Source organism: Cyanistes caeruleus, chromosome 2 (genome assembly GCF_971803275.1).
Source record: "Cyanistes caeruleus chromosome 2, bCyaCae1.hap1.1, whole genome shotgun sequence".
Lineage (NCBI taxonomy): Eukaryota > Metazoa > Chordata > Aves > Passeriformes > Paridae > Cyanistes > Cyanistes caeruleus.
The window spans coordinates 57,185,061-57,212,577 of record NC_141702.1 but is presented as its reverse complement, the minus strand read 5'-3'; the positions used below and the strand labels follow the sequence as shown (position 1 = coordinate 57,212,577).

General features: G+C 41.3%; 2 protein-coding genes across 6 annotated transcripts in view; one reads left to right on the top strand and one right to left on the bottom strand.

Moving 5' to 3' along the window:
• Window positions 1-16,723, bottom strand: part of PCMT1 (protein-L-isoaspartate (D-aspartate) O-methyltransferase) — a 41,047-nt gene extending 24,324 nt beyond the window's left edge. For 4 of the 5 annotated variants that reach the window (XM_086877208.1, XM_086877205.1, XM_086877210.1 and 1 more), the window contains exon 1: window positions 11,617-11,908. In XM_086877208.1, the coding sequence (XP_086733334.1) occupies window positions 11,617-11,875 (259 nt within the window). In that variant the 5' untranslated portion in view covers window positions 11,876-11,908. Of the gene's footprint in view, window positions 1-11,616; window positions 11,909-12,152 lie in introns of those variants that run through there. The other variant, XM_086877209.1, reaches the window with a different exon arrangement.
• Window positions 16,724-18,229: 1,506 nt separating this feature from the next.
• Window positions 18,230-27,407, top strand: NUP43 (nucleoporin 43). The gene is made up of 8 exons (XM_086877211.1): window positions 18,230-18,398; window positions 18,785-18,907; window positions 19,173-19,250; window positions 20,111-20,288; window positions 21,884-22,019; window positions 22,903-23,054; window positions 24,962-25,084; window positions 26,322-27,407. Exons 1-8 carry the CDS (start codon window positions 18,279-18,281, stop codon window positions 26,534-26,536), a joined length of 1,125 nt encoding a protein of 374 aa, XP_086733337.1. The 5' UTR covers window positions 18,230-18,278; the 3' UTR covers window positions 26,537-27,407.
• Window positions 27,408-27,517: the final 110 nt, after the last annotated feature.

The window sequence follows — 27,517 nt, the reverse complement described above, 5'->3', positions numbered from 1 at the left end:
CTCTGAATCTTTTTTCACTTTTCAAAATAAAATATAAAAGTGCATGCATGTAAAATGTCAGAAGCAGTCAGTTCCTTGCTGTTTTGTTAAAGTTTTTTTAACATTAATTATTTTTTTTTTTTTTAAGTTCTGAAGAGCCCATTAATGAATAACAGAAAACTTTGGAAAACAAATGGAAGAAATTAACTAATTACTTGCATTAAAAGATTATATAAACTAAAATAACTGACATTTCAATGAGAGATTGCTTCATTAACTACTTTCTTTAAATAAGGGTTTATTTGCAAAATTATATCTATAAAGAAAAAAAAAATCATTTGAGCACCACTCATATCTAACCCAAAACATGAAAATCAGATTATGGAACTTGTGTAAGATTATCCTGAAGTTGTACCAGTGGGTTTTTTTGAAGTACCACCAACAAAACACACCTGTGCCCAGGACTGGGCTAACTTCTGCAGAGACTTTCCTGACTCTTTACTGTGTGCTCCAAACTACACCTATTAATCATGGGATTTTCCTGTCTTTTTTTCTTATCTATTATCTGTGTCCAGAATTAATTATCCTCTATAACACAGACTTGAATTCAGAAAGGAAAATAACTCCTCAGATCATATTCCTTTTTGGTCTGAAGACAAAGTATCACATAGAACTGCAAAAGGAATATACTATTACTACGGAAAGTTTTAAAGAGAACAATTCCTTTTAAAAGAAATATTAATTTTTAGAAATATTCCTGTATCTGATAAGTCACAGAAAAAGCATACACTCCACTCACAGTCCCCACACATTGGACATATCCTGTTCTTTGACTTCATTTTGAACTGAATACTACAGCAGTCCCAGTTAGAGGAAACTCATTTCAATCCAAAGTTTTAAATCTGAGTCAGTAGGCATTTGCAGCAGTTCATAAGTTTATCTACTGAGCAAAATTGTACCCAAAAGAAAACAAACAAATCAATCCATTAATACATTGGCACTAACAACAGAGAATAGTAAGGAGAAAAAAAAAGTTTTCCTTGACCACTAGAAATTAGTTGGATTAGTTGTATAGCAGTTCTGTGAACAAAGCACAGAAATTAAAAAAATCAAACATTTACTCTTAGAGTCTCATTAGGAATCACTAAGAAGTTAGTATCTCCAAAACAAATGTACTTTAAAGAAAGGAGAATAAGCAAGGCTGATTATAACAAAAGTGAGGCGATAAAGGCTCTAAGGGACTGAAGGGATGTCAAAAAATAGTAGCTGAGAAGCACTCACAAAAGGTCTAAAATAGTGATTTATTTCTTTACATGCAGAGAGGAGCCTGTATTCTAGAACTATAGGTAGCCACCTGCTCTTTCCTTTCGTGCCTTGTGGAATAAACATGCAGACAACAAAAAGAACAAGCTTCTAGCTTGGAAGTGCAACTGCAGGGCCCTATGACAAGGCCAACACCCTTCGCTAACTTCACAAAACTTAACTCAGATCCAAGTTCACACAACTATCAAATAAGACGCTTACACTGACAGGCAAATTACAAAAACCCCCTGAAAATAAAAACTACTAATATTCTACAAATTTTGAGCATTCAGGGTGCTCTCATTCAGCAAACAATCATGAGATTTGCTGACTGTTGTCGTCTTTTTCATCAGTAAATAATAATTGAAGAAAGTTACCAATATACAAGAGTCCCCAGCAGAATCTCTGGGAGAAGCTGAATCTGCTATCAGCCATTTATTTCAATTACTGAATAACGCTCCATTCTCATAAAAAAAAAACCAACACAGTCTCAGCTATCCCCCCATAGATTAAGTCTGCTTTTCAAATTTGCTTATTATACGATGGAAACAACATCAAATTTTAGGTGGGAATTCAGAAAAACAATCAAGCCCTAAACAGGAAGGTCAATATTGACTTAGTTGTAATTTTTATTGTGTTGATAAAAATAAGATTTTTTTTTTTCATAGTCTCACAACTGAATATAGAGAAACATAGCAACTGTTAGGTACTAAACTCCAAAAAAGTCCTTTCATTCCTGCAACAGTCAGTCCCAAGATGACCAGCTGCCAAGATCTTAATTCTATCTGAAACGTGTCTTTGTCAAATTCTCAATTAAGTCCAGAAAACAGGTATATCCCCTAAAGAAGCCAGTAATAGAAGCTTATATTTCAAAGAAGACATTCTAATTTCATGCAGTCTCTACCAAAAACCAAATCAACAATAAATCAACAAATCAAAACAATCAACAATAAATTAACTATTAATAAAATGCTAATTAAAAACATTTTCTAAATCTTAAAACGAATCTGTATATTGCAAGAAAATAATTCACAATTAATGTATAGTAGAATATCCTTTCCAATTCTAATGTGCAGAGAAAACTCTCCTTGAGGAAACTGTTTGGTTTCAAGACCGATAATCAGTTTGTACTGCAAACAAATCAGATATTAAAATGTTTACAAGCAAAGGATACAAACACACTGACAGCTTGAAATAAAAAGTAAACTCAAATAAAACAGAGTTATATCAGCACAACTTCCAAGCTTCAAAGGGCTGAAGCCGAAAAGTAAGTACTTAACAGTGGAGCACTGCCTGCCAAGTTCAAGAGTTACTCTGCACAGAGGCTGTGGCAATGACAACTTGACATAATTGGAGCATGTTTTGAAAACTCTCTCTGGTCTGCCTCTTTTCCACAAATAACACCATGAAAACAGGAAAAGAGCTCAGAGAAGTCCTTGGACTTGAAGGTGGGAATATACCACGGTTGAACGTAACCTGGGAAACTGGGCAGTTGGCTGTCAGAGAGCAAGGCAAGAAGAGTCTGAAAAGGCACCATGGACTTGCAACAAGTAAACAACCTATCTTTTTATTTTGTCTTTTATTTAGCAACAAATGCACTACTGAAGTACTTTTGTTTCAAAGAATTGCCTGCCTCACTGATGGTATCCTGACTGTTGATCAAACACGTTTCTAACCAAACCATAAAATACTAGCAGTCAACATTTACACCAACACTGGCTTCCAGATCAGAAAAGAGGATGTGTCATTGCCACATGATCCAGCACACAAGCTTACTATACAAACCGTAACACCTACTCAAACTCCTCCTGTGGCTGACTTTTTACGTATTAAAAAAATGCTCTTGCAGATCTGAAAACCATTTACTGTGTAACTACTTCAGCATCTACATAGTTCAGTTTCTTAGATTATTTTCTCCATAACCACTACAGAATACCTCACTTAGGAAAACAAATTTTCAGCAAAACAGTGATATTTTAAAATCATACAGAGGTCTGAAGGCATGATGCAAAGCACATATGGCTTTATGTTACAGAAGATTCATTCATGTAGATTAAAATTACTGATGTGAGAAATCATAGAATGGTTTGGGTTAGAAGAAACCAAAGGTTTCTTCTTACAGCTCAACTAGTTCCTTCCTTGGAGCCCTGTGTTGGGGGCCTCAGGGCTGGCTGCAGCACTCCAGGTGGGGTCTCACCAGAGCAGAGTAGAGGGGCAGAATTGCCTTCCTTGCCCTGCTGGCAAGGAAGTCGCTTTTGATGCAGGACAGTTTGCTCTCCAAAAACATACAGTGGGTGCAATTCCTGTCCTGATCCCACTGTCAATGTCAACGACAAAGATGTTAAACAACACCAGTCCAAGTGCCAACCCCTGAGGAACACCAGTAGTCACGGTCTAGACTTGAACATGGAGCTTTTGACCACAACTCTTTTGAATGCTACCACCCAGCCTTACCTATCAAATGGTCCATCTGTCTAATACATGCCTCTCACTTTTAAAGACATGGATCTAGTGCAGGACAGTGTCAAATGACTGTTTCCACCTGACCTAAGCAAACCAGCTAGCAGCTTTCCAGAGGAGAATGGGCTGGAACAGAACCACATCCTGATTTGCAAGCAATGTGAAAATTGTTGATTTTAAGCACCTGATCAACTGACATTTTTAAAGTCAGTGTCTTTTTGTTTGAGCAGAGGAAGAAAAAAGATGGGAAAGAATGTGGTTCAGTTAATAGAATTTTATTTAAGTAATGAGCACAGGAAGACTTCACTGCAAAGCATGAACACAAAGAAAGCATTTAAAACAAGAAGTAGTGCATCAGCACCCGAAGATCCAATAACAGACACTGACCCAAAACATACAAAGCTCTTCGTGCTAAAGAAATTGAAATTAGGTGTTTGAAAACAAGTGTTTCTTATACCGCTCATATATGTAAACTTGTTGTGCTTTGATGATTATTTAAGAGCTATCTGCCTCAAACATTGAGCTGCCCATCTATTGTCACCGTGATTTGAATTCACAATATCCAAACATATTCCAAACAGGATGTTGCAAACAGCTCATTGGAAGGAATCACTTGAGAGTCAATTGTTCAGAGACAAGACGACAGAAAGACTGAGGAAAGCAAGAGTCCATCAGAGCTCATCTTAACAGTCCAGGAATGAAACACAAATACCAAGCCCCATGAAAATTCTGAAGAAACTAAAAATAATGGGAATAATAATAATGATAACAATAAAATTACTATTTAAATGTTACTCAAAACCTGCAGAGGTAAAACAACACAAGAATAATAAACTTATTATATATATTATATATAAATAATAAAGCTCAACACAACAAACTAGTATACAGCCTCCAGCTTCAGCTAAATACAAACTTACCTGTCAACATTTCACTTCTATTTTAAGGAAGTATTCCTTCCCTATTTAATAAGTCACCTTCAAAAACAACCCATCCACTTTGGTGTATCAGGTGAGAGTTTTCTATTCATTTTTATGTATCTGAATGTCTGCAGTTATCTAATTTAGTCATTTTAACCACAGCTGTATTGCCCCCTCCTACTGTTGGCCAATGTTGCAAAGTTGGTACTAACCATTTTCTTTTCCAGAGGAGGAGAAAGGCCTGCTAACACAGCCTTCTAGCACACAGATTTATATAGAAGTTCTCTGTAATGTACTCACATTTATCATAATGGTTATGTTGATTTCATCTAAATCTGTATCAGCAGCTGAATGAAGAAACATTGAGGAGTACATGAAAGAAGAAAGTAACTTTTAGGTTGGTTTCAGCATGCATAAACATAGAATCCCATCTTCCAATGAACTTTAACACCCACCTGCAGATGAGGGAGACTTTAACCTCTGGGCACTCCTCAATCCCTCAAGATTTGAGAAGGCTAAACTTCAATTACACATCACGTGGAAAGTCAAACTAAAGAGTTCAATACAGACTGGTAGCAATCATCAGTCATGATGAAAAAATGATCAGAGGTTAAGATAAACTTAGCTGGATCAGACAGATAGACAGGGAACTTTCTTCACAGTAAGGCTTGAGGCAAGACGACTTACAGTTTAAGTAGATCTTAGTAAAGTAAATCTTAGTAAAGAAGGCAGATGGTGCACATCTCACACCTTACTGAGCAGATTCCATGCAACAACTCTGCAGTTTTCAAAAACGCCAATGCTGTTAAGACCAGCAGCTAGAACACATGAAGAATTTGCCATTTTGAAGGTGGTTTCATTAAGACAAGCACTAGTACCACAGGGACGTGAAGAAGATCAGAAGATCAGCAAAATATAACCCTGACTCTTGGGTGAAAATGACAAAGAGCTGTCCTACTGACAGAAATTATGAAGAATTCCTGAAACTATATTTCAACAGCGCAAGCACTTAGAAGTATCTTGTGCTCAAGTCAACTATTGAAGTATTCAGGTTCTGAAGTTTTAAAATGTAACTCACAAGTCAGCCAGTCCAGGAGAAGTCCACAGTTTACTGAGCTCAAGCTTTAAAAGAGTCCACTCTGGTTTTTGCCAAACGTTGGTAATTTAAATTAAAAATTAAAACATTTATAAAATTAACCTAATAAAAAATTTAATAAAATTATTTATTTAAAGTGGTATGTAGCACTACACATGACTTTGAGGGATAACATTCACATAAACAATCACTCAAAAGAACATGAACATTATACATTTCTTTCTAAGCATTCCAGTAGCTCTTAGTGATCTCTTGATACCACATCATGATGAAAAAAACAGTAGCATTAAAAGAAAAGCTTAGAGTTATATTGAAACCAAACCATAGGAGTTTCCCTCTTTCTAAAACGCCTACATGCAGCAGTAATGACCTGTTTTGGACACATTTGCAGTATCATTTCCATTTTGCTATGGATTACTATGTAGCTTTAGACCACCATAACAAAAATCATATCATGCCATTATATTCTCATACAAAAATAAAAATGTATCTTCAATCCAGCAAAAGAACCAAACATTTTTAATTAAAATTGTTTATTAGAAGTTATAGAGATCTGTGATGTAAATAATCAGAAAAAAAAAATGCCTTCTATTTTTCTTGAATGATCGAGGACTTGGATTTTGATGCACTGAATTTTGGAAGTTTCTGGGATAGTATGGGTATATTTTTAAGATTACATTGACACCCTGTCTAACAGTAGGGAAAAAAAAAAAACATGCCAACAACAAAGAACCAGTTAAGAAAGAACACAATCTTAATTTACACACCAATAAAATGTGATAGATTTTCTTAAATTTAGGTTGTTTTTTTTTTCTTTCTGTTATAATTTCCTATTATCTGGGATATTTAGCTGCCTTGATTTACTTGAAGGCCTGCCTCTTAAAAGATCAAGAGTATAGAAATTCCTTCAAAATATTTCACTGATATGGGCAAATCATTAACAAATACTTAAATCTTCACAACAACTCTTTTAGGCAATTATTCAAATTACTTACTAACAATTTTTTTTTTAAAATCTCAATGCTCCAAAAAATAGCATCACAGATTACAAGTCTGCCACCTGAGACATGAACTAAATTTAAGGAACTTTAGATATTCTTAAATTAACATATCAGTGGGTGTGTTAATTTTTAATTGAAAAAAGTAGTTCACTTTCGAACCATTTCACTACCTGGTCATAAGTTACAATGCTTAGTCACTGAAGCCTCAGTATATTTATGATGAAGGAAAGGGTGGTCACTGAACACACACAACAGGCAGCAGAAGTGCTTGGAGAGGGGAGTCATTAAATTTGGTCTAATTTTCCATTATCATTCCCCTTCTTCGTGTTCATCCAAGTTACATTACTCTTCCTTAAGCAAAATTAGACAGATGTAGAAGAGATTTGGTTAAACCAAGGGAAAACATGACAGGGCAAAATAAGCAAAACCAAACCATGTTTACTGATTACTGAACCTGGGTTTGGCTTACTACATCCAATGCTGTCCCATTCATGGCAGTTCCCAAAGAGATTTGTCCTCAGCAACCAGAAATCTGCACCAAAATGCAGATTCATTGCAGATAAGCCTTCATCATGATGAAGCATGCCAAGATGCCATTTTTAATTATTTACCATCTAAATAATTAAAACACTTGGAGAAATACCTTTAGCATGCTTAAAAACAGAATTATCAGACCCCTATAATATTTGAATATATACTAATTAAGAATCTGATCTTATGTGAGGCACAAAATTCGATGGACTCTCGTATATTAGAGCTGATAACTTTTGTGACACAAGTTTATTAGATGAAGAAGGTAAAAGAATGTAACAATAAACAAATCCACAGACAGTTAACAACTTCAGCCACAATCAAGTTAACTCACTTTCACTGACAAATGTGGATTCCAGAGCAGGTATATGTGATGAAAACACCATTGACACAACATGACCAGATAAATAAGCAAAGCAAGCTTGTCATACGGCAGTATGACATGGACTGGGGGAAAAAGGCACAATGGGAAATTTGATTGCTTTTGAATTGGACAGGGAACCAATTTTTCTGTCCTTCAGGTGGGAAAGAAAAGCTGACTTCTAAGATGTTGGCATGTAAAGTAACAGGACTTGGCAAAAGCCCAAGTATGAAAGACAGAAGATGAAATAACCTAATAGCGATGTATCAGTGGATAGCTGAAGATACAGAGAGGGGAAAAAAGTTACAGATTTAGAATCAGAAGACTTTCAATCAAGACAACAGTAAATAACTCACCAGTTATTTTTCTCCTTCCTCAGCAACTCTATATGACAGATTCATAATAAAAAAATTCCTGTCAGAGTTATTTATTTAAACACAGGCCATTATTTCTGCGTTTAGTATGATTTCCAATCCTACCGTAACCTGCATTTAGAGAGCTTTCCTAGAAATGTTGTCTGCTAAAAGATCTTACTTTAAATATATTTTAGGGGGAAGTTTACTCAAGTTTGAAGGTACATGTTCAACTATTTTCAGTTAGGAAGAAGCAAATATTTAAATAATTACTCTATGTTTAAAGGCTTTAATGAAGAAAGGATCATCAGATTAAAAAATGCATTTTTAAAATATGAGACATACTTTCAAGAATCACTGCAACAAAGCAGCTGAATACCTCATAGCAACAGCACATTCAAGAACAGCATTTTTGTAGCAAAGAGCGTGTTTTAAACAAGTTTATTTTATAGATGTCAAATTGTGCACCTATGATGCCTCAAATTAACAGTGCAAAAACATATTTACAACACAACATTTTTTGATAAAAATCAAAACAATAAAAACTAAGTACTGCAACGTTCTTCAGTCACTTGTCCCTAAGTTTGCACTGAAAAATATGCGAAGTTCCAGGACTCTCTTCAGTAGTTTGTCCCTTTTAAGACAGGACAGCAAAAATAACGCCTATAAAGAATAATTGCCTAAATCTGCATTGCAAATACCCAAAATCACTTGTCACTGCCCTAACACAATGACTGTTGCCATTATAGAATAGTTACTTCTATAGTTAAGGCAACAGTGAAGTGAGCAGTAAAGCAAATGTGATGAAATGGGGAACTTTATTGCCACAAAACAGAAACACTACTATCAGAACAGCTCATAATGAAGAATAATCTCTATAGCTACTTTAAAGGAAAAGAATACAAAGCCTACAGGAATCTTCCAATTATGTTTTTATTTGGAAGCAAAACCACTTTATTAAGTTCCCATTTTCCCCAGCCTTCATTTACCCACATCCAAGTTCACTGCTTCTCCAACAAGAGTACAACAGCTTACAGACATTGAGGAGTTTAAATCTTGATGTTTCACAAGTCATGAGAAAGTGACCTGGCCTTACAGCACTGCCTCCCTCACAAACAATTCTACAGGAACAGTCAAGAGAAGAACTGTAACGTAAAGGCAGGATCAAGAACCTCTCTATCAGGATTTGCTGCAGAAGAAAACATACTGTGTCACTACAACCTGAATTATTTTCTTTAAGTTATGCAAAATATTCAGTACATTATAAACACATTTGCTAAACTTGCACACAAGACAAACACTGGACAACATCAAATTAATCTCATCCAATTTGTATTCTTACTTTTAGCATAAAATGCTGTAAATGCTATGTAGCTGGTTTTAGAGAGGGGGAAATATATTGACAAATCTACTACTCCAGAAGAATTCTCTGAAACATTTTAGTCTTTCTGTAACCAGTAATTTTTAAGTTTGTTGAAACATATCTGCGAGAACTGTATCACATTAAACAGTACTTTCTTCTAAATCTGTTCCCAACTTTAGCAAAAAGGTATCATCTTACCTGAGGAGCTCTAACTTGAAAATTATGGTCTTCATTCAGCAGCTGCTCTGCACTGATAAAACCCTACAGCCTGATCAGAGTCCCCACTGAAGCTGACAACACAGTCTTGCTGCAAGATCAAAGGCCTCTGTGCTTCCACAATATTTTATTGCAAATCCACTACTTCCCTGTTTAACACCCCTCAAAATATTTTGGCATGCATATGCAAAATAGAGAGAGAAATTACAGACTTTAATTTTCCAGGAAATTACCATCAGTGTGTACTTTGAGATTACAATATTGAGTCGTTCTATTTTACTTTCCTCTTTCTATAGAACTATTGCTGTATACTAACTACAATGTTTTTTAGCTTTGTCATCATTATTCGCAATGTCCTAAACAGTTTCCATGTGCTGAAAAACTGCCATTGTCTTCTGCAACAAAGAAACAGGTTTTGCCTTCAGGTTCTGAGCATCATAGACTATTCTGACAATAATTGCTTTTTGGATGTATTTTGGAGCTTAGTGTTGATTTTTACATCAGAAAGTTTTTCCCTGCTGTGTAAGAGAACAGTATTTCACTAAAACAGTGTATCTAGCCCTTTCACTTGCAGAAGAAAACAAAAAGAATGCATTGTAACACTTGTCACAGGAGAAGTTATTATCTATTTATTAAACAGAAATTTTTACAGTGAAACTCTACAATAATTAGTTGTTTTTACAGGGAAGCTGAAAGTCATTTCAGCATGCATTATTCTGCTGAATGTGATAGTTTGCAGAAGAAAATGCTGGAAAAGACCACAGGATCAGATGATCTAACATAAGCAGAGAAAAGGAGAAAGGAGAAAACAAGGGTGATTCTCCTATGACACCAGAATAATGAGGAGGCCACACAGCTGAACTTGTCTGTGGTCTTGTAGTATCACTAAAATAGGAGACAACTGTCGTAATACAGGGTCCAAATCTACATCATTTTATGTCTAGGACACGAACTTTAGAAGAGGAAGGGAAAAGGCCAGGAGCAGAAACGAGAGACACTGTAAGTATATTTAAGAGAAGTTAATTGTATTCTAATATGAAAAATGGAAGCTCTCAGTATAGAAGGTGTCGTCTGTCCGTCCTCTCAGGACCTGCAGACTTCAGGATGTACTGAAGTACATCGGCGAAGAAGCGCCCGCCCAACACCTTCCACGTTCAGCACGGGGACAGCACAAACCCTCGGTGAGCACAAGGGAGCGCCCAGTGCCGGGCAGCCACCGCAGAGCTCGGCTGTCACAGCATGAGTCCGCAACCCGACAGCTCCTCTCCTCTCCTCTCCTCTCCCTGCGGTCCCAGCCCACCCCTTCGAGCGGAGCCGCTCCGGACCCCGCCGGGGAGGGGGAGGAGGGACTGCTGCCACACGCCCCTTTCACCCAACACAAACAGCCGCGGCCTCTCCGGCGCGTTTCCCAAACCCGGGCGGCTCCTGCTGCGTTGTTCAGCCCGGGCCTGAAGGACCGGAGGGCGCCCGCCGACACCACCAGTCCCGCCGGCCGGAGGGAAGCCAGGCGGACGCCGATCCCGGTGCGTGCGGGGGATCACGGGCCCTCCGGCACTGCCGCCGCGGCCCCGCCTCAGCTCGCACAAGACAGACGAAGATGAGGCGGCGGGAACGGGGCCGGCGACGGGGGGGACGCGGCGAGTAGGGAACAGCCACGGCCGCCGCACGGCGCTTCCCCTCCGGCACCGCCATCGGCGCCACCCCGCCCGCCGCACTGCCTCCCGCAACAACAGCCCGGCCCGCCCTGCGACACCGGCCGCCGCCCGGACACACACCCCCCGCCCGAGCAGCCGGGCACGCACGGACACACCCCCGGCCGGACACAGAGAGCCGCACAGGCAGACACAGACTGACGGACGGACGGACAGCACGGACACGCGCGGCCGGGCGCCGGTGCCGCTCCCTGTGACAGTTGGCGGCGGGTCGGGCGGGCGCCGCGGGAGCGCGCGGTCGCTAATGGTCACCGGGCGGCCGGTAACGGCCGCCCCACAGCCCAGGAGACCCGCCCGCCCGCGCCCCCGCCTCGGGACTCACTGCGGAGGTTGTGGATGAGCTCGGAGTGGCTGGCGCCGCCCGACTTCCAGGCCATCGCTAGGCACACTCTGCGGAGCAGGTACAGAGCCGCCTTCAGCGCCGCGACTGCGCACAGCAGCTTCCCCAGGAAGGACACAACCTCCAGCGCCGACACAGGCGCCGCCTCCTCGCCGCCTCCTCCCGCGGCCGCCGCCGCAGCGGCTGCCGCGCGCTCGCCGAGGGGAGGGGCTACGCGCCCACCGCCCCGCGCGGCCGACATGCCCCGGCCACCGCCGCCGCCGATCCGCCGGCCCGCGCGGTGCCCCCCCGCGCATGCGCGCCCACCGCGCCCAGGGGCGCGCGTGGGGAGATCCTCGCGCGCCGGGGCGGGGATGCTCAGCGTCTGCTCCCGGCCCGCGATTTGTTGCCGGGGCCCTGGATCGCGCGCTGGCGGCGGGACCCCCAGTCCCGCTCTCGCCTCAGAAACGGTGGCGGGGCGGGACGGGTCTGGCGGGTACGTGAACTTAGGAGCTCTGTTAATTAATGAGATACGGCACCTCGGTGCGCACACAGTTTCCTCCCTGCCCCGGCCCTAGCCGCTCCCGTGACACGCCGGGTACCGGAGAAGGCGGTGTCGGGGCTGGCGAGCCCTAACACGGTGGCCGCGCCGCCAGCTCCCGGCTCCGGCCCAGCGCGCGACCCGCCGCCCTTGCGACGGAGCCAATTAGCGGCGTCTCCCGGCGCGGTGTTTTGCATGGGGCGCGCCTATTGGCTGAGGCCAGCCCGCGCGGGCCAGGCCTACGTGTTGGAGGCTGCCATTGGTCAGGTGGCGCGGGAGCTGCGTGTCCCGAGTGTGTCCCGTGTGTGTGCACGGTGGGGACGGGGCAGGGCGGGTGCGACCCGCACCCGGGAAACAACGCGAGAGTTGGAGCGGGGTGGAAGGATGTGCAGTGTTGGCGTAGCGGTAAGGCTGGCTGGGCGCTGCCCAAGAAGCATCCACCGGTTCAATGCCGATGGCGTAGGACAAAGTTACAAATTAAAATTCCTTTTAAAAGGTGCCCAAGACAATAGCTCGGACTTTAGTAAATGCCAATGGGGCTTTATTCTGTCCCAGGATAGGCCCATGGTGAAGTAGCAATCCTAAGGGAAAACTAGCACCTTTGAATTCTCCCACAGCCTTTAACATAACGAGGAGAACCAGAGAATTCACTTCATACAGTCATGTAGCATTTCTTCCTGCTCTGAATCTCCTTTATGATTAATTTTGCCGCAAATATTCATTTGCCACCTGCTATTTATACACGTTTCTATTGTTTAAAGGGAAAGCATATACCACCTTTGCAATTTGGGAACGCACTGTCAGTGGCGTGACTTCTGTGTTTCTGCTGCCTTTGGTCCCTGTGAATGGGCTTCATACACCTGGGAATAGTTCTACAGCACTTCCTTTCTTAACCTGGCACACTAACACAGGTTTTTCATCTACATGGTACCAGACAGCAAGGTTTTCAGTCCTTGGCTTTTGAAACATGAGAATAGGGATAGATAACTATGGATAGGTTTGCCCTATCAATAGTATATTGTATAAACATTGGGGGAAATAAGGCATCATCCAGCGGGTACAATTTCTAATATCATATTGTTTCTTAGAAGCATTTCTGATACAAAGACACAGCCTAAGGGAAATTACACAGATTCTGTCTTCTGTGAGGGAGCCCATCTTGGCTGGGAGTGTTGAACTAGTTCCAGCTCCACACAACACATCTATTTCATCCAATCATTGCTGGTTCAGGTGAAGAGGTGAAGGTGGGAATCTGCTTCTCTACTTTGCAGTCAGCCCAGGGCATACTTGACAATCGTTCAGTGTATATACCAGATCCTATCCATACACTTCCCATCTGGTTATTTTAATCCTGGAGACAGATCCCCTGCTTCAGTCTGTATTCTCCATCTAAATTCTCCTAAGCATGATCTGGCAACTGCAATCCGTGTGAGGCTCCCAGCCTGTCCCAGAATATAAAAGGTCTCCCTGTTACACCCAGTGGGCTGAGAGAGAAGGAAAGAAGCCATGGATTTAGAAGAATTCCCGAAGGGCAGCAAGTACAGAGAACAGACAGACATTGTAAAAGTACAGCACAGAAATACTTAATTGTTTTAAATGCAAGACATTTGCTGTTGTCAGATTGCTAGCAAATGGCATTGCTCTCACATAGAGAGGTTGCTGGCAAGAAAATAGCTGGCCCATGTTTAAAAGCATTCCAGGGATACTTACCCCCTTGGGAAATCAAAATCACAACAGAAACCATTTACATACAAACTGATACTGCTTACCAGGACCAGCTTGAATTAGGCTTAGACTTGTCACAGAGCACCAAGAGAAAGCCCACATATCTCTCTTAGGAGTTTGCAGTCTTGCCCAATCACTTTCTGACCAAATGTACCTATTTGCCATGTTCTTGACATGAGTTTCCAGAGAATTAAAACAAGTGTGGGCCTTCCTTAACAGTATCTGGGGCATCTTGGATGGATACCAGGCATGTGTGAAGGAAATAGCTTTTGGCTTGGCAGGCTTCCAGGAGCCCTAAGACAAGCCAAGTTGCCTCAAAGGGCCCTGGGAAGCTAAGATGCACCAGTAGTGGCAGGATGCACCCATTTATGCAGTAAACAAATATAGGAGTCCCTAACTCTTTCAGTTCCACAATCCCAAGCCATGAGTCCATTCTAAAAACCTATTAGGAGCACGTTCATTGAGACTAAACTAAACATAGACATAGACATTCCTTACTAGAGTGAAATACAACAGAAATAATAAAATTAATTTTTTTTCTGGCCATCATCATTCATGTGGAACCTCTCCATTTGCTCTGATACACAGGATTTCTGTATCCTACTCCCCCTCACTTGTCCAAACCAGTGTGAGCACCTTGGCTTCTAGATGCCCACTGTCAATTGCAGGAACTTCCATTTTCCACATGTAGAGCCATTTCCCTAGACTCTCCAGGGAGCTGCTGCATGGACAGTCCCCTCAGGGACAAGACACAGGAATGCCAGCAGCCAGACTGGGCCACCATATGATTGTTCTGACACGAAGATCCCACTAACTGTAAGCACATCGGCTCTTCTTCCTTTGCGGCACATTCACCCACATCCCAATCCTCAAGCTGTACTTATATACATTTATATATAAACCTCTCCAAGCTACTATTTCTGTTTCATTCCTTCCCTCCCACCTCATAAGTCCATTGGATTTTTTTAAAATTCTTTGAATTTAGAAAGAATTTGAAAAATTGCTCATCACTGTCTGCTCCCATCTGCTTCTGCATACCACAAGCAGAAATTTCCTTGTGAAATGTTCCTGCTGTACATTTCCGCAGTTATGTCCCAAACCCTACGCTAACTGGCTTTTACACCTACACTCCCTCCTCTTCTTGACTCCATTCTGTTTTTTAACTTAATCACTCTCCTTCATCTCATTTCTTTTCCTATAAGCTTAAGCCAGTTTGGTGTGTACCTTGCTTTTGTATTATCAGTTCAAAAGTTTACATTATTTTGAACTCCACATCCATGTTTTAACAGCTCTGCACTCAAAGATGAGGTGAGAAGGATTCAAGTCACATCAGTGACTTTTCCTATTAGGAAGCAATAGAACAGGGACCCCTTCATGAAGGAAGGTCAGCCTTCCAGATGAGAACTCCCAGCTGACGTGCCATCCCACAGCATCCAAACAAAGCAAGCAGAGCAGGGCTGGGGACAGAAATGGTTTTGCTATCAAGTGAAGTGACAAGTCAGGCCCTGTGACAAGTCAGGCTCCATGTCAAGTCAGCCACCAAGTTTGGGCAACATGGCTAAGCACAGGCCCTCCTACAACACAGCTCAGGCCAAGAGCAGGGTGCCCCAGCCCAGATGGCAGCCCCAGCCAAGGGCAAGACTTAGGAGTGCACTCAGGGCTGAGTCCTCTGCTGATACATCTGATCTGCAGTACCCTGCATTGTAATATTCAAGAGAATGAACTGGGCACAGCTCCGGGAATTCTTCCCAGCTGTAAACATTGTTTTGTCATCTTTAAATATTGTTCAATGATGATTGGAGGAAAGCAGATTATAAACAAATCCAGTTCAGAATTAGTTTTATCCTGCCTTATTACAACCACTGATCTAGTAAGTGCCTTTGTTCTCAGGCCCCCTACCTTCTCTCAGAGACAAGCATGCTTTCAGTTTTCTTCCCTTTCACTCACACTTCTAACTTTAGCCATATTTAAGGGTAATCCATAGATGTTCCTTGTTGTCTCAGCTGATATGTTTGGACCCAATACTCAGAGTCAGCTTCATCTAGACTTAACATCCTTTTTGAAAACCACAGAAATACTAGATGAGGCATATTTTCTCCCCTGGTGCTTATTTCTGCCTTTTATATGTTTATTTAAATCTGCCATTACACTGAAATGATATACTAACACAGTACACATCTTTCATAGGGATCAAGCACAGAGAATATATTTGAAGGTTTGCAAAGCAGCCCTAAATCTATCACAGCTCTCACTTCCATCATAACATGCTGCCAACATTTTCTTTAAAAAATGTAGGACAGGGAAGAAAAACTGTGACTCTTCTTTTCCTCTAAGTGAAAATAAGCCTGTTTGTCCAACTCACTTCCATTAATACCTCCCAAATGCTTTTGAACAAGCATTCCTGAGCAAAGAAGTAAATTATCCAAAAGCACAAGGTGAAAAATACACACAGAAATCACAAACTAAGCCACAAAAATATTTTCCTAATAAAATTTTTCAATAATCCCAAAGTGTTTTCTCTTCAGCTTTTAGCTATCTGGTTTGTAGCTGTATTCTGAGGCTGCCTATTGATATTTCTCACAAGCGTTATAAGAATTAGCTTGGAGTTGACAGTGACATGCAGAACTGATGTTAGCAGCTTAATAAAGGGTGCCAGGAGCATTTGCTACTGTAGAATAACAATGCTATTGCCATGCACAACAAAGCTGTTTTAAGGTATGTTTGTATGTTTAGGTAGTAGACTACTATAGCATTCAGCTTTTCAAATATTTTCAGTGCTGGATTCTGCTGAATGTAATAATGGAAAAAAAAAGTTAAATAAAGTACAAAAGATGCATAAAGCACATAAAATATCACTGGTTTTGTAGCACATCTGAGAGATTACAAAACAGCATAGCAGACTTGATATGGAACTGAAAAGTGCTGTTTACAGGAAATCTGACAGATGCCTTTAGCAGGCAAACTGCAGTAACACAGTGGAAAATTTGTCCAAGCCACTGTTAAGTCCATCTGACAGAACCTCTGAGACCTGGCAGCATCAGCCGTGGAAAAAAATGCAGTAGAAAACAAAGTTGTAAAAGTCTTAATGAGAAAGTCCCTTACTGGACTGTAGTGACTGGACCAATAGTCTCATCCTCTGAAATGATAACTGACAACGTGACAGTGTCAGCCTTTAATTTTACACTTAACCTCAGAACTTTTTATTGCATCGTTGTTTAGGTCTCAAGGGAAATACTAGAAAGGAAGGTGTGCTCCTCTTTAATTTAACATATCATTTGGGATAAAAAAAAAAAAATAAATCTGCTTATTTCTGTACAGGTAGGAATCTGTCAGAACAAGAAGAGTATCACTTGGAAGTACATTATCATGGTTTAACCTCAGCCAGCAAGTACCAGGCAAATATTTGGTCACATAAGCCCCACAAACCCCCCCCTCCCCCAGCCCACCCCAGGAGAATGGGGAGGATAATTGGAATGAAACGTAGGTAAAAAACATGGGTCGAAATAAGAATAACCTATCTCTTAATAACTTTAATAATTTAAATAAAAGAAGATAAATAGCCTGTCCCTGGACAGTAATTGGTCCTTCATGGCCACTGCCCCCCAGTTTATACAGTGCGTGTGATGTTCTATGGTATGGAACATCCCTCTGGCCATTTTGGGTCAGCTGTCCTGGCCATGCTCCCTCTTGGTTTCTTGTCCACCTGCTCACCGGCAGAGCGAGGACTGAAAAGATCTCGACTTGGGGTCCCAAGTGCCACTGAGCAACAAGTAACACATCAGTGTATTGTCAACATTATTCCCACATTAAATCCGAAACAGAGCGCTGCGGCTGCTACTGGGAAATTAACTCTGCCCCAGCTGAAAGCAGGGCATACTTAAAAGCAGATCTAGACCAGAAATGCATAGTTGTGTCACTCATCTTGAGAAAACAGAAGTCGGTGCACGTCATGCAAAGGTGACACACACGGACACAGCGTTCCGGTGGACGCGGCCCAGCGGAGCAGACGGGTACACAGCAATAACACAGCGGCACCATCACTTCTGTATTTCCTCCTCTCCGCACCCGACCTGCGACTGACGCCGAACCGATACGCGCCGGTGCAGCGGCTCGCAGGGGGCAGGCAGGGCGAAGCCCAGCCCCGTCCCGTCCCGTCCCGTCCCGTCCCGTCCCGTCCCGTCCCGTCCCGTCCCGGTAACCGCGGGCAGCTGCCGGCTCCAGACCGGCTCCTGCGAACGCCGAGGCTGCCGCCGCCTCAGCGCCGCTGCCGGCCCGCCCCGCGCGCGCCCCCGCGCCCCGCCGCGCCCCCGGCCTGTCCCTCCGCGCTCGCCGTCGCGCCGCAGCCAATCGGCGCGCGCGGCGCGGGGCGGGCGGGAGCGGGCGCGGGGCGGGCGCGGCCATGGAGGACGTGAGCGCCAAGTTCGTGTCGCAGAAGATCAGCCGGACGCGCTGGCGGCCCCTGCCCGCCGCCGCGCTCCAGCCCCCCGACCTCTTCGCCACCGGCTCCTGGGACAACGAGGTACCGGCCGGGCGGGCCCGGAGGCGCGGCGCGACCTTCCCGCCGGGGCGCGGGGCGGGCGGCGGCGCGGCACCCCACGCCACCTGGATCCCCTGCGCCTCCGCCGCTTGGTGCGGGAGAGCGCGGCCGGAGCCGGCCGTGAGCACTGCCTGGCTCGGCAGTCCCGCCCTTCGCTTGACCATGCGGTGCTCGCGTCCCCAAGGAAGCCGTGGGGCCGCCCCGCCGCACGGCAATGTTATCCCCTTGGGCAAGCGCTTCCCTCCGGCCGGCGGCGGCTTCCTCAGGAGCGGCGCGCAGCCCGCAGCCTATTGCTTTCCCTGGCTGAAGCTTATTGCTAGGTACTTTCAAAAGCATTTTCGTATAAATGGGGTATCGTTTCCGTTCAGGATAACAGGATCTCCCTCTGGTCTGCTGGCGACCTTGGAAATGCGGGCCTCAATGGTGAATATCATGGAGAACCTCATCTGCTGTGTGACATCCAGCACAATGGTGATGTTATGGATATGCAGGTAAAATAGTTGTGTTGAGCAGATCTGTATTTTTTAAGGACTTGTCATTTAGAAGAAGTTAAGTGAGAGTGAACCGTCAAAATGCTGAGATTGGCCAAAAAATTCTTATGAAGAAAACAAAACCAATCAGTGTTGTTTTGTGGGTTTGATTTTTGTGTGTTTGGTTTTTTCCCCTCCACCTACCAATAATTTAGGTTACTCTAAGATCAAAATTATCACTTTGATACTGTCATTGACTAATAGCTTGCTTGTTATCTCTCTCTAGTTTTTGGATCAAGAGAGAATTGTGGTTGCCTCATCAACAGGAACTGTAACTATATTCCGTCATCATCAAAATAACCAGGTATGTGACCTTCACTGGCTTTAAGACGCTATTCTCTGTAATACAGGTGACTTTGATCTTAGCATAAAAAATATCTGGCTACCAAAATAAATTTATTTTTAAAGTCTGCTAAAAAAACCTTTGACTTTACACATATGGAGAAAGAAAATAGTGTTTCGCATGCATGCTGCATAAACTAGATTCCAGAGTGAGACAGACTGGGCTATCTCCTCATCTGTGTCTGTAACCAAACTGCCCATTCATTGAAAATATACTTCAAGACATTAGAGTGTTTTGGGGCAGTAGGTATTAATGGACTTTTATCTGCCTTATCAGAGTTTTTGTATTCTTGAACTAAGTGACTCATGTTCAAGTCTAACAAATTATGAATGAATTCTCATGAGTGTTAGGTGAAGGAAGATATGTAGACTCTGTAGTCTTTTGCTTTGATTATAAATCCGTGGAAATAAATGCATAATTTATTTATGTTCAAAATAACACAGTAAAGGTGAATGTCAGTTAATAATTTGGTGTACTACCTAAAATAAACTTAAGTTCCTTGCAATCAAAATCTGAATCTGACCTTTCAGTTTCTAAGGGCCTCAGTTCTTTTCCCCTTTCCTGGGGAAATATTGAAGAGATCAGCCTAGTAAAAGACATTTTACAGTCAATAGTGTTATTTCTGATTGCTAGGTCATTTGAAAATGGTGGTTCAGAGGAAAATTTAGATTTCTTGATCCGCATTTTTATAGGAGGCTCTAATTTCCATTAAATAGTATGGCTTTCCTGGAGCTTGTTTCTGATTTCCTGAGTATTCTGGAAGCTTTGTTCTATCAAGTTTATTATTTAAGACCATCATTTCATGTCTGGTTACTACTTAGACGTTATCTGCCAGCCACCAGTGGGAGAAAGCCCATTATCATGTGGATCAAGACACATGTAGTGGTGGAGCAGCCTGTACCGGAGTCATCTGCAACAACCCAGAAATTGTCACTGTTGGAGAAGATGGTAGAATAAATCTCTTCAGAGCTGACCAAAAAGATGCAGTAAGAATCATAGGTATGTGAAATATCTGTCTTCTTAAATAAGTCTGGTTTGGAGGGGGTTGTTTGGTTTTCAGCTTATTATAACAAAACAAAAAGGTTAGTTGAATATTGATTTCAGTAGTCCAGGTTGAACATGTTTGTTCCAGATTATTCCTATATCCCTCCAGAATTCAAATACGTGAAGCGTATTTCAGATATATTTCTATATTCATCTAGGTATTTGTAAGTTCATGGTTTCACAGTAACAGTTGGAGAGGAAAGAGAGAGAACATCTTGGAAGATGCTCTCATGTTCTTCAGGATGGAGTTCTATGGTGTAAGCAATCTGTTTTACTGGTTCCCAATTCAATGACACCTTGACATTTCCCAGGCACTAAGCTGAATCCTTAACATGAAGAAAGAATTCTTGTACCTCATTCAGTTGTTCCATTCCTTCAAAAAGGAATGCCTTGGTATTTTTGTTATTGGTTAGTGGATTTAAGAGTACAGTACAAAGTGCATAGGTTTGTAGTCAGTTAAGGTAAGAAAAAAAAAATCTTTAGAGATTATGTAAAAATCTTTTGGAGCCATAAGGATGTATCATTGCTAAACCACTTAGTGTTACTGTGTCATAAAACTTTAAATCTTCTAGAACCTCAGTATTCAGTAATCTAACATTTCTTTTTAATGGTATTCTGGTGAGTTTTTTCTTCCCCTCTGTTTTAATTTAAGCAATAGGCAGAAAAGTAATTAAAATCTGTAACCAGGCATCAGTGTAACTTTTTTGTCTGCATATAAGAAAATGTTTCCATCTTATGGAGAAAGATACTAATTTGCCTACATTTTCAGTATGGGCTTACAGAAATAATTTTAAAATATTTGAGGTGAAAGTAGACTTAACAAAGTTGCCCCATCATTATATTGATGAAAAGTTCATATATAGTAACAGAAATTAAATACTAGACAATAGTGGCTGCTTTTTCAGAAGGCCTCAAAAGTTTCACCTCAAAGCTGTGAATTGTTTGACATTGTAAATTACTCTGTCAGAAAGAGGCACTGGAGAAAAGGACCTGAAAAAGAGGGCTTTGTTATTTAGTTACTAACAAGCACAGCATAATTTGTGTTTAACTTGATACCACATTGGCAGTTCAGAAAAGGACTAAAAGTTGGTGAATTAAGTGTTTCCTTATAAAACTGCTTAATGCTGTTAGCCAGAGTTACTGTTTCTTGTGTTTAGAGCTCCATTATGAAAAGCTCCATAGCTGCTTCCTGTCAATAGGTGCTGATCATATTAAAAAAAAACTTCAGAGAGCCATAAACTTGGCTGAATTGATTCCTTTTCTGTGAAGTACAAAAAGAAATCCTACAAATCAACAAGTAGTTTTGTAGTCACCAGAGCTAATTTAATATGTCCTCTTACAGATTTGTCTCAGTGTTTCATAGAGTAAGCAAAGGCTCCTTTTTCACAGGGTATTTGCAGATACCAGACCGTCTCTGACCCTGAAACTGCAGAGGTTATGCACATGTTTGAGCAGCTGTGTTCTAGTCTCTATTAAGAGTTACTTTGTTGCAATTAAATGGAGATTAGTGTTCCATAGGTTTACCTAAATGCTTTCCTCATCTCTTGCAGAAAACGCAGACAGCAGTACACTCCATGCGGTGACTTTCCTTCGCACATCTGAGATCTTGACAGTAAATTCAATTGGACAGTTAAAAATATGGGATCTCAGACAGCAAAGAAATGAGCCATCTCAAATATTTTCTTTGTAAGACCTCCACTTTTTTACTTATTTACTGAAAAGCATGTGCTACTTTTATATAATCTGATTCAAACCTTTCCTAATAGCTTCCTAACAATAGGATGGTAAATTACTGATTTTTTTTTTTTAAGGATTTTAACTTCTTTGGTACTTAAATAAGCAAAGGCAGACTGCTTAGTGGCTGAACCACTATTACTCAGTACTGTGCTTAGCAGGTCTGTTTTATGATTTAACTTTTGAGGGACTATTACACCTGGACACTTCTCTTTTTTGAGAAAAAAACTTTCAATCCTCAACCCCAAATTCTTTACCTGTTTATATTTGCTTTTCTCCATAGGTTTAATGTAAGGTTTCTGGCATTTGGAATGTATTTGAATGGTAACTTTATGCCTTAAAAGGTACTGTGAGAAAACAAAACAAGCTAGATTTCAATCCTGGTGTTGTCTGTATAATAATTCCCATTGCTGTTCATAGAGTGGTTTAGGTACTTGATTTTGTTAGTGCGCAGTCTTTATATCATGCACCAGAATATTATTAGTAGTTCTAGTATTATTATTAGTATATGTAGAGTATTATTTGCCTGTAAGGCTTCTCACTCCTAGTAAGCTGTCAGATGCTGTGTAGATGTCAGATGTGTACCATGGGGCACGGAACCCGATTGTAGCCTCACGTTACTGTCATACCTCTGGTTTCCAGTAGGTGTCGTGTGCCTTCAGCCCGGGGTGGTCAGATGTTACGGGAATTGAAGGTGCTATCGATACTGTTACCTTGCCTGTCAATGCTTCTGATGGTGAATTAGGGATTAAGAAGGGGGAAATAGAAGCTAAATTAAAAAAAAAAAAAAATAAACTTTGGGTTATTTGGTTGTTTTGTTTTTTCCTCTTTGCAGGGCAGGTGACAGAGTTCCACTGCACTGTGTGGACAGGCATCCCAATCAGCAGCATATTGTAGCCACGGGGGGCCAGGATGGAATGCTGAGTATATGGGACATCCGGCAGGGTACCATGCCAGTGTCCCTGCTAAATGCTCATGAAGCAGAAAGTAAGTGTCTGAAATGGAGGGGGGGAGAAGAAGGTGGCATTTTAGAGAAGTTTCTGATTTCTGTAAAAATAAGTCGTTGGAACTGTGGTAGAAAACAATCACATACTTGCTACTTCATTGAATCATAGAATGGTTTGGGTTAGAAGGGACCTTAAAGTGCACTTAGTTCCAACCTCCCCTATCAAAGGTAGAGGCACTTTCCACTAGACCACATTGCTCAAAAGCCCATTCAGCCTGACCTTGAGCATTTCCAGGGATGAGGCATTCACAGCTTCTCTGGGAAACCTGTTCCAGTGCCTCACCACCCTCAAAGTAAAGAATTGCTTCCTAACAACCTAATCTAAACCTACTCTGTCAGTTTAAAGCCATTCCCCTTTGTCCTATCACTACATGTCTTTGTAAAAAGTCCCTCACATGTCCTACATGTGTTTTAGCATAGTTTCTAGAAGGATTTGTTCCATGTTTTTCCCAGGAGCAGAGCTGAAGCTGACAGGTTGGTAGTTGTCAGGGTGTCCCTTTCTATTATTTTAAAACATGGGTTTGTTCCCATCTTTCCATTTTTCCAGTCCCCTAGAAATTCACCTGACTGCCATAGACTTTCAGATGTGGAGAGTGGCTTGGCAGCTGCATCATCCAATTCCTTCAGGACTCTGGGGTTCATCTCATAGATTTATGTACATTCAGGTTCCTTAGGTGATCATGAACCTGAGCTTCTCTTACAGTGGGAAGGACTTTGCTCACCCAGACCCTGTCTTGTAGCCCACCCACTGAGAAGTATGGGAAGAGAGGTTGCCATTGAAGACTGAGGCAAGAAAATTGTTGAGTAGCTCAACCTTGTCCTTGTCCGGTGTTACCAGTTTTCCAGTATTGGTTACTGGGGGTGTACACCTTCTTTGACCTTTCTTTTCCAGTTGACATACCTGTAGAAGCCCTTCCTGTTCTTTTCATCCCTTGCCAAGTTCAGGACCAGCTTCTCCTTGGCCTTCCTCACTCTGACTGCACTCACTCACTTCCTTCGTCTCTACTCTTCCCAGGATACCTACTACTAGTCCATGTGTTTTCATCCAGTTGGCTTGCTTCTCTGTATAGGAAACCATTCTTACCTAAAAGTGAACTCTATCTAAACTAAAAGTGGACTTAGTAAGCAATTCTGTAATGAGCTGTAATGAGCTGTAATGAGTTGGATGCATTTGGTCAGAGTGGCTGTGTTTCTAGCAGGGTAGGTGTGTAAATAGCCATGGAAGCTGATGCAGTGTTAAGCAGATAGAGTAAAGCAGAATGTAGACACTAACAAACTTGAAAACATGAGGAAGAAAGGGGAGAGTCAACATTCATTTGGTGTCTCCACTCCACAGTGCTGAAACAGCTCACTTTCCTGGTAACTACATGAATAAGACAGCAATCAATTTTATGCTGAAAGTCTTCTGATTTGATGCTATAATTAAACTAAAAGAGTAAAAATGTTTCTTGACATTAAATTTTACTGACTTAAATGTCTTCTGCAGTTGCAGTATTTAGACACAAAATAATATGTGTCCTGGGGAGGAATGCATGCTATGTGCAGATTTAAACTTAATAGCAGGGAAGATGACATGATAGTAGCCGAATGCCTGAATTCAGATACGACTTCAGCAATTTTCACAGTACTGAAAATGCAACAAAATAGTGTCTTTTTCTTTTCTTTTTTTTTTCTTTTTTCTTTCCCCCTTTCCCTCTGCCAGAAGAGGTAAAACTGCAGTATATAACTTAGGATGAGGCTTTGGCTTTCCTACCCACACACAGTTAAAAATGAAAGTTTTTGATGGAGACGTGGGTTCTTGTAAATGCATGTCTATATCATACTATCCAAATGCATTGACTGAAGTATTTGAAACTTATTCTGAAGTGGTTTTGTTTGATACTTCCAGTGTGGGAAGTTCACTTCCATCCCTCCGACCCTGATCATTTATTTACGTGTTCTGAAGATGGATCTCTTTGGCACTGGGATACTTCCTCAAATGTATCTGAAAAACCATCTTTTCTTCATCAAGGTAAGGATGTTTGAAGTCCATCTGCACTGAATTTGTCAGTTGGTAACATCATTACAGTGTTCTCACGTGACTAAATAACACAATCCTAATACAGAAAATTAAAAGCAGGTTTCTTTTCTTAGAAAGCAAGTTCTGATAGGCACTTGAGGAAAACTACTCATACAGCAAACAGTTGTGCAAGGGTTTTCATGTTCTGGTTTGGGTTTTTTAATCTCCTACCCTCTGACCAATGTGTGAAGGGGCACATGTATGATTTCAAAGATAGACTGTGTTCACTTAAAAATCATCTGTATATAGAAAAGAAACAGAGGCAGCCTAACTGACATCATTGAGTCTCTGAGGGAGTTGCACTAAGTTCGAATGCAAAAATAACGGATAGGTTAATAAGATAGTAGTAATATGAATTTACAATTCAGGGTAATAATTGGAACTTGAAGTAAATGAAACTGGATCTTTTTGGCATGGTAGCAGGATTTTAAAGTTATGATACTGATTTTTAATATAAGCATTTATTTTCACATTCTAATCACAAAGACTGCTAAGTGCTTTCCACTTTAGGCTTTCAGATGTCACCTGCTGCCTTTGGCCTCAAAGTTGTCATTCAAAGTTAAGTTTTATCTATGGAAATTATAGGATTACTGATTCAAGTTGGACTCCACATGTTTTCAAGTATATTAAATACAAATCCTTCAGCATCACTTCTGACACCTGCTAATCTTATGCTGAATGACAGTTCTTACAGTGTGACACTTGAATTGGAACATAAAATGTTATGCGGAAAAAATTCTAAGTCAAATATAGGTATGTCACTTGCTGTGGAGTAAGTGGGGAGGAGCAGCAGTAGGGAGTGAGATTGAGGCGAAGCTGAAAACCCCAAATAGAGCAAGACATTCTATGAACAGACTTGTGTTCTTGTATCCTTCCATTAGTATCTGGCTAGAGAAACCTGCAGGTACTTACAGAGTCTGGTCAGTGAGATGAGGTAATAGCTGTCGTGATGTATTTGTCATAACTGAGGGTAGAGCTGGTAGAAAATTTTTGTAAGTATTTCAAGTACTTGTTTTTTTAAGCTATTTTTTCCTTAATTTACCCATCTCAACGAATCTGAAAACTGACTTTAATGTAAAATTATATTTCCATTATGTCTGATCCGTGTGTACTGTGTTTCTCCAAATTCCAAGAATATATAAATTAAATTGAAACTTACTTCCTTGTCTTCCCTCTTTACTTCTTTCAGGAGGAAGAAGCACTGCCTATCTTTCCCACAGTACCATTAACCAGTCTGTAGTAAGTGCCTGGCTAAGCAATGATCCAACCAAAGACCGCATGGAAATCACCAACCTGATTCCAAATCAGACTTTGTCTGTGAATAGTTTAGATGTTCTAGGACCATGCCTGGTATACGGTACTGACGCAGAGGCTATTTATGTGAACAGACAACTTTTTGCATGAAGTGACTGCAGTATCCCTTTGAAGTATTGGCCAGCTTCAACTACTGGGAAATGTCAGGTTCATTCTTAATGCTACTCATTAGTCTGTTATTGGCGTGTGTGGGAGAGGCCTCAGTTTGGTCCTGGTGCTGTGGAAGAAGTGAGGTACTTCACATTCTGACAGCTGTCACTTGATGCTCCAGGATGGGTAACTGAGCAAGCTTACATGCCACTTCTTCCCTGCTGCCTGCTTGGTTTTGACAAGCAGGAAAGTAGTCACTAAGGGCAAAATCTTTGCTGTAAAGTGATGTCCATAATACACGTGCACATAGAAACAGAAGAAAGGTAAACCCTGAATTTTTATTTTTCCCTGTAAAGGTATTTTTCAAGTATTGTTTCTAAAGCGAAACTTGGGCTTCGTGGAAATTCTTTTTTATGCCACCTGAGAGAGATGGGGTTTTTTTTAAGCTGAGTTTTTTATATATATATAAGGAACACAACTTTTAATGTTAGTTCATGAGAGTTGGAAGGAAAACTGTTAAAGCTATGAAATGTGAAAGGTTCTATAGGAATCTAAGCATTCTAGCAACATTATTTTGAATTATTTACAGCTTCATCATGGATGCTGCATGTTAAAACTTGATAATGCACCAGGAAATTTCCCCAACAGAAAAGTGGGGTTTATAATTAAGAGTCATAACTTCATAACAGATGTGTTGGCTGTGTTTTCAGATGCAAGAATAAGAGTTTCTAAACTGGAGACATAGTCTTTGTCAAAAAGTCACATCTAACCAGATGAAGTCTTTGAAAAGTTTAATTTTATTATTAGCATTGTACCTGCTTTTTGTTACAAAGAACCCTTTCTCTTTTTAATAAAAAGTTTTGCACAAGAATAGTGGTCTGATTTAGTAAAATAATTCAAATAGATGTGCTTGCAGGAATTTACTTGGATTGAGCCTGGCAATTGAATCTGAAGGATGGAGAAACCTCCATCCTTTGGGCA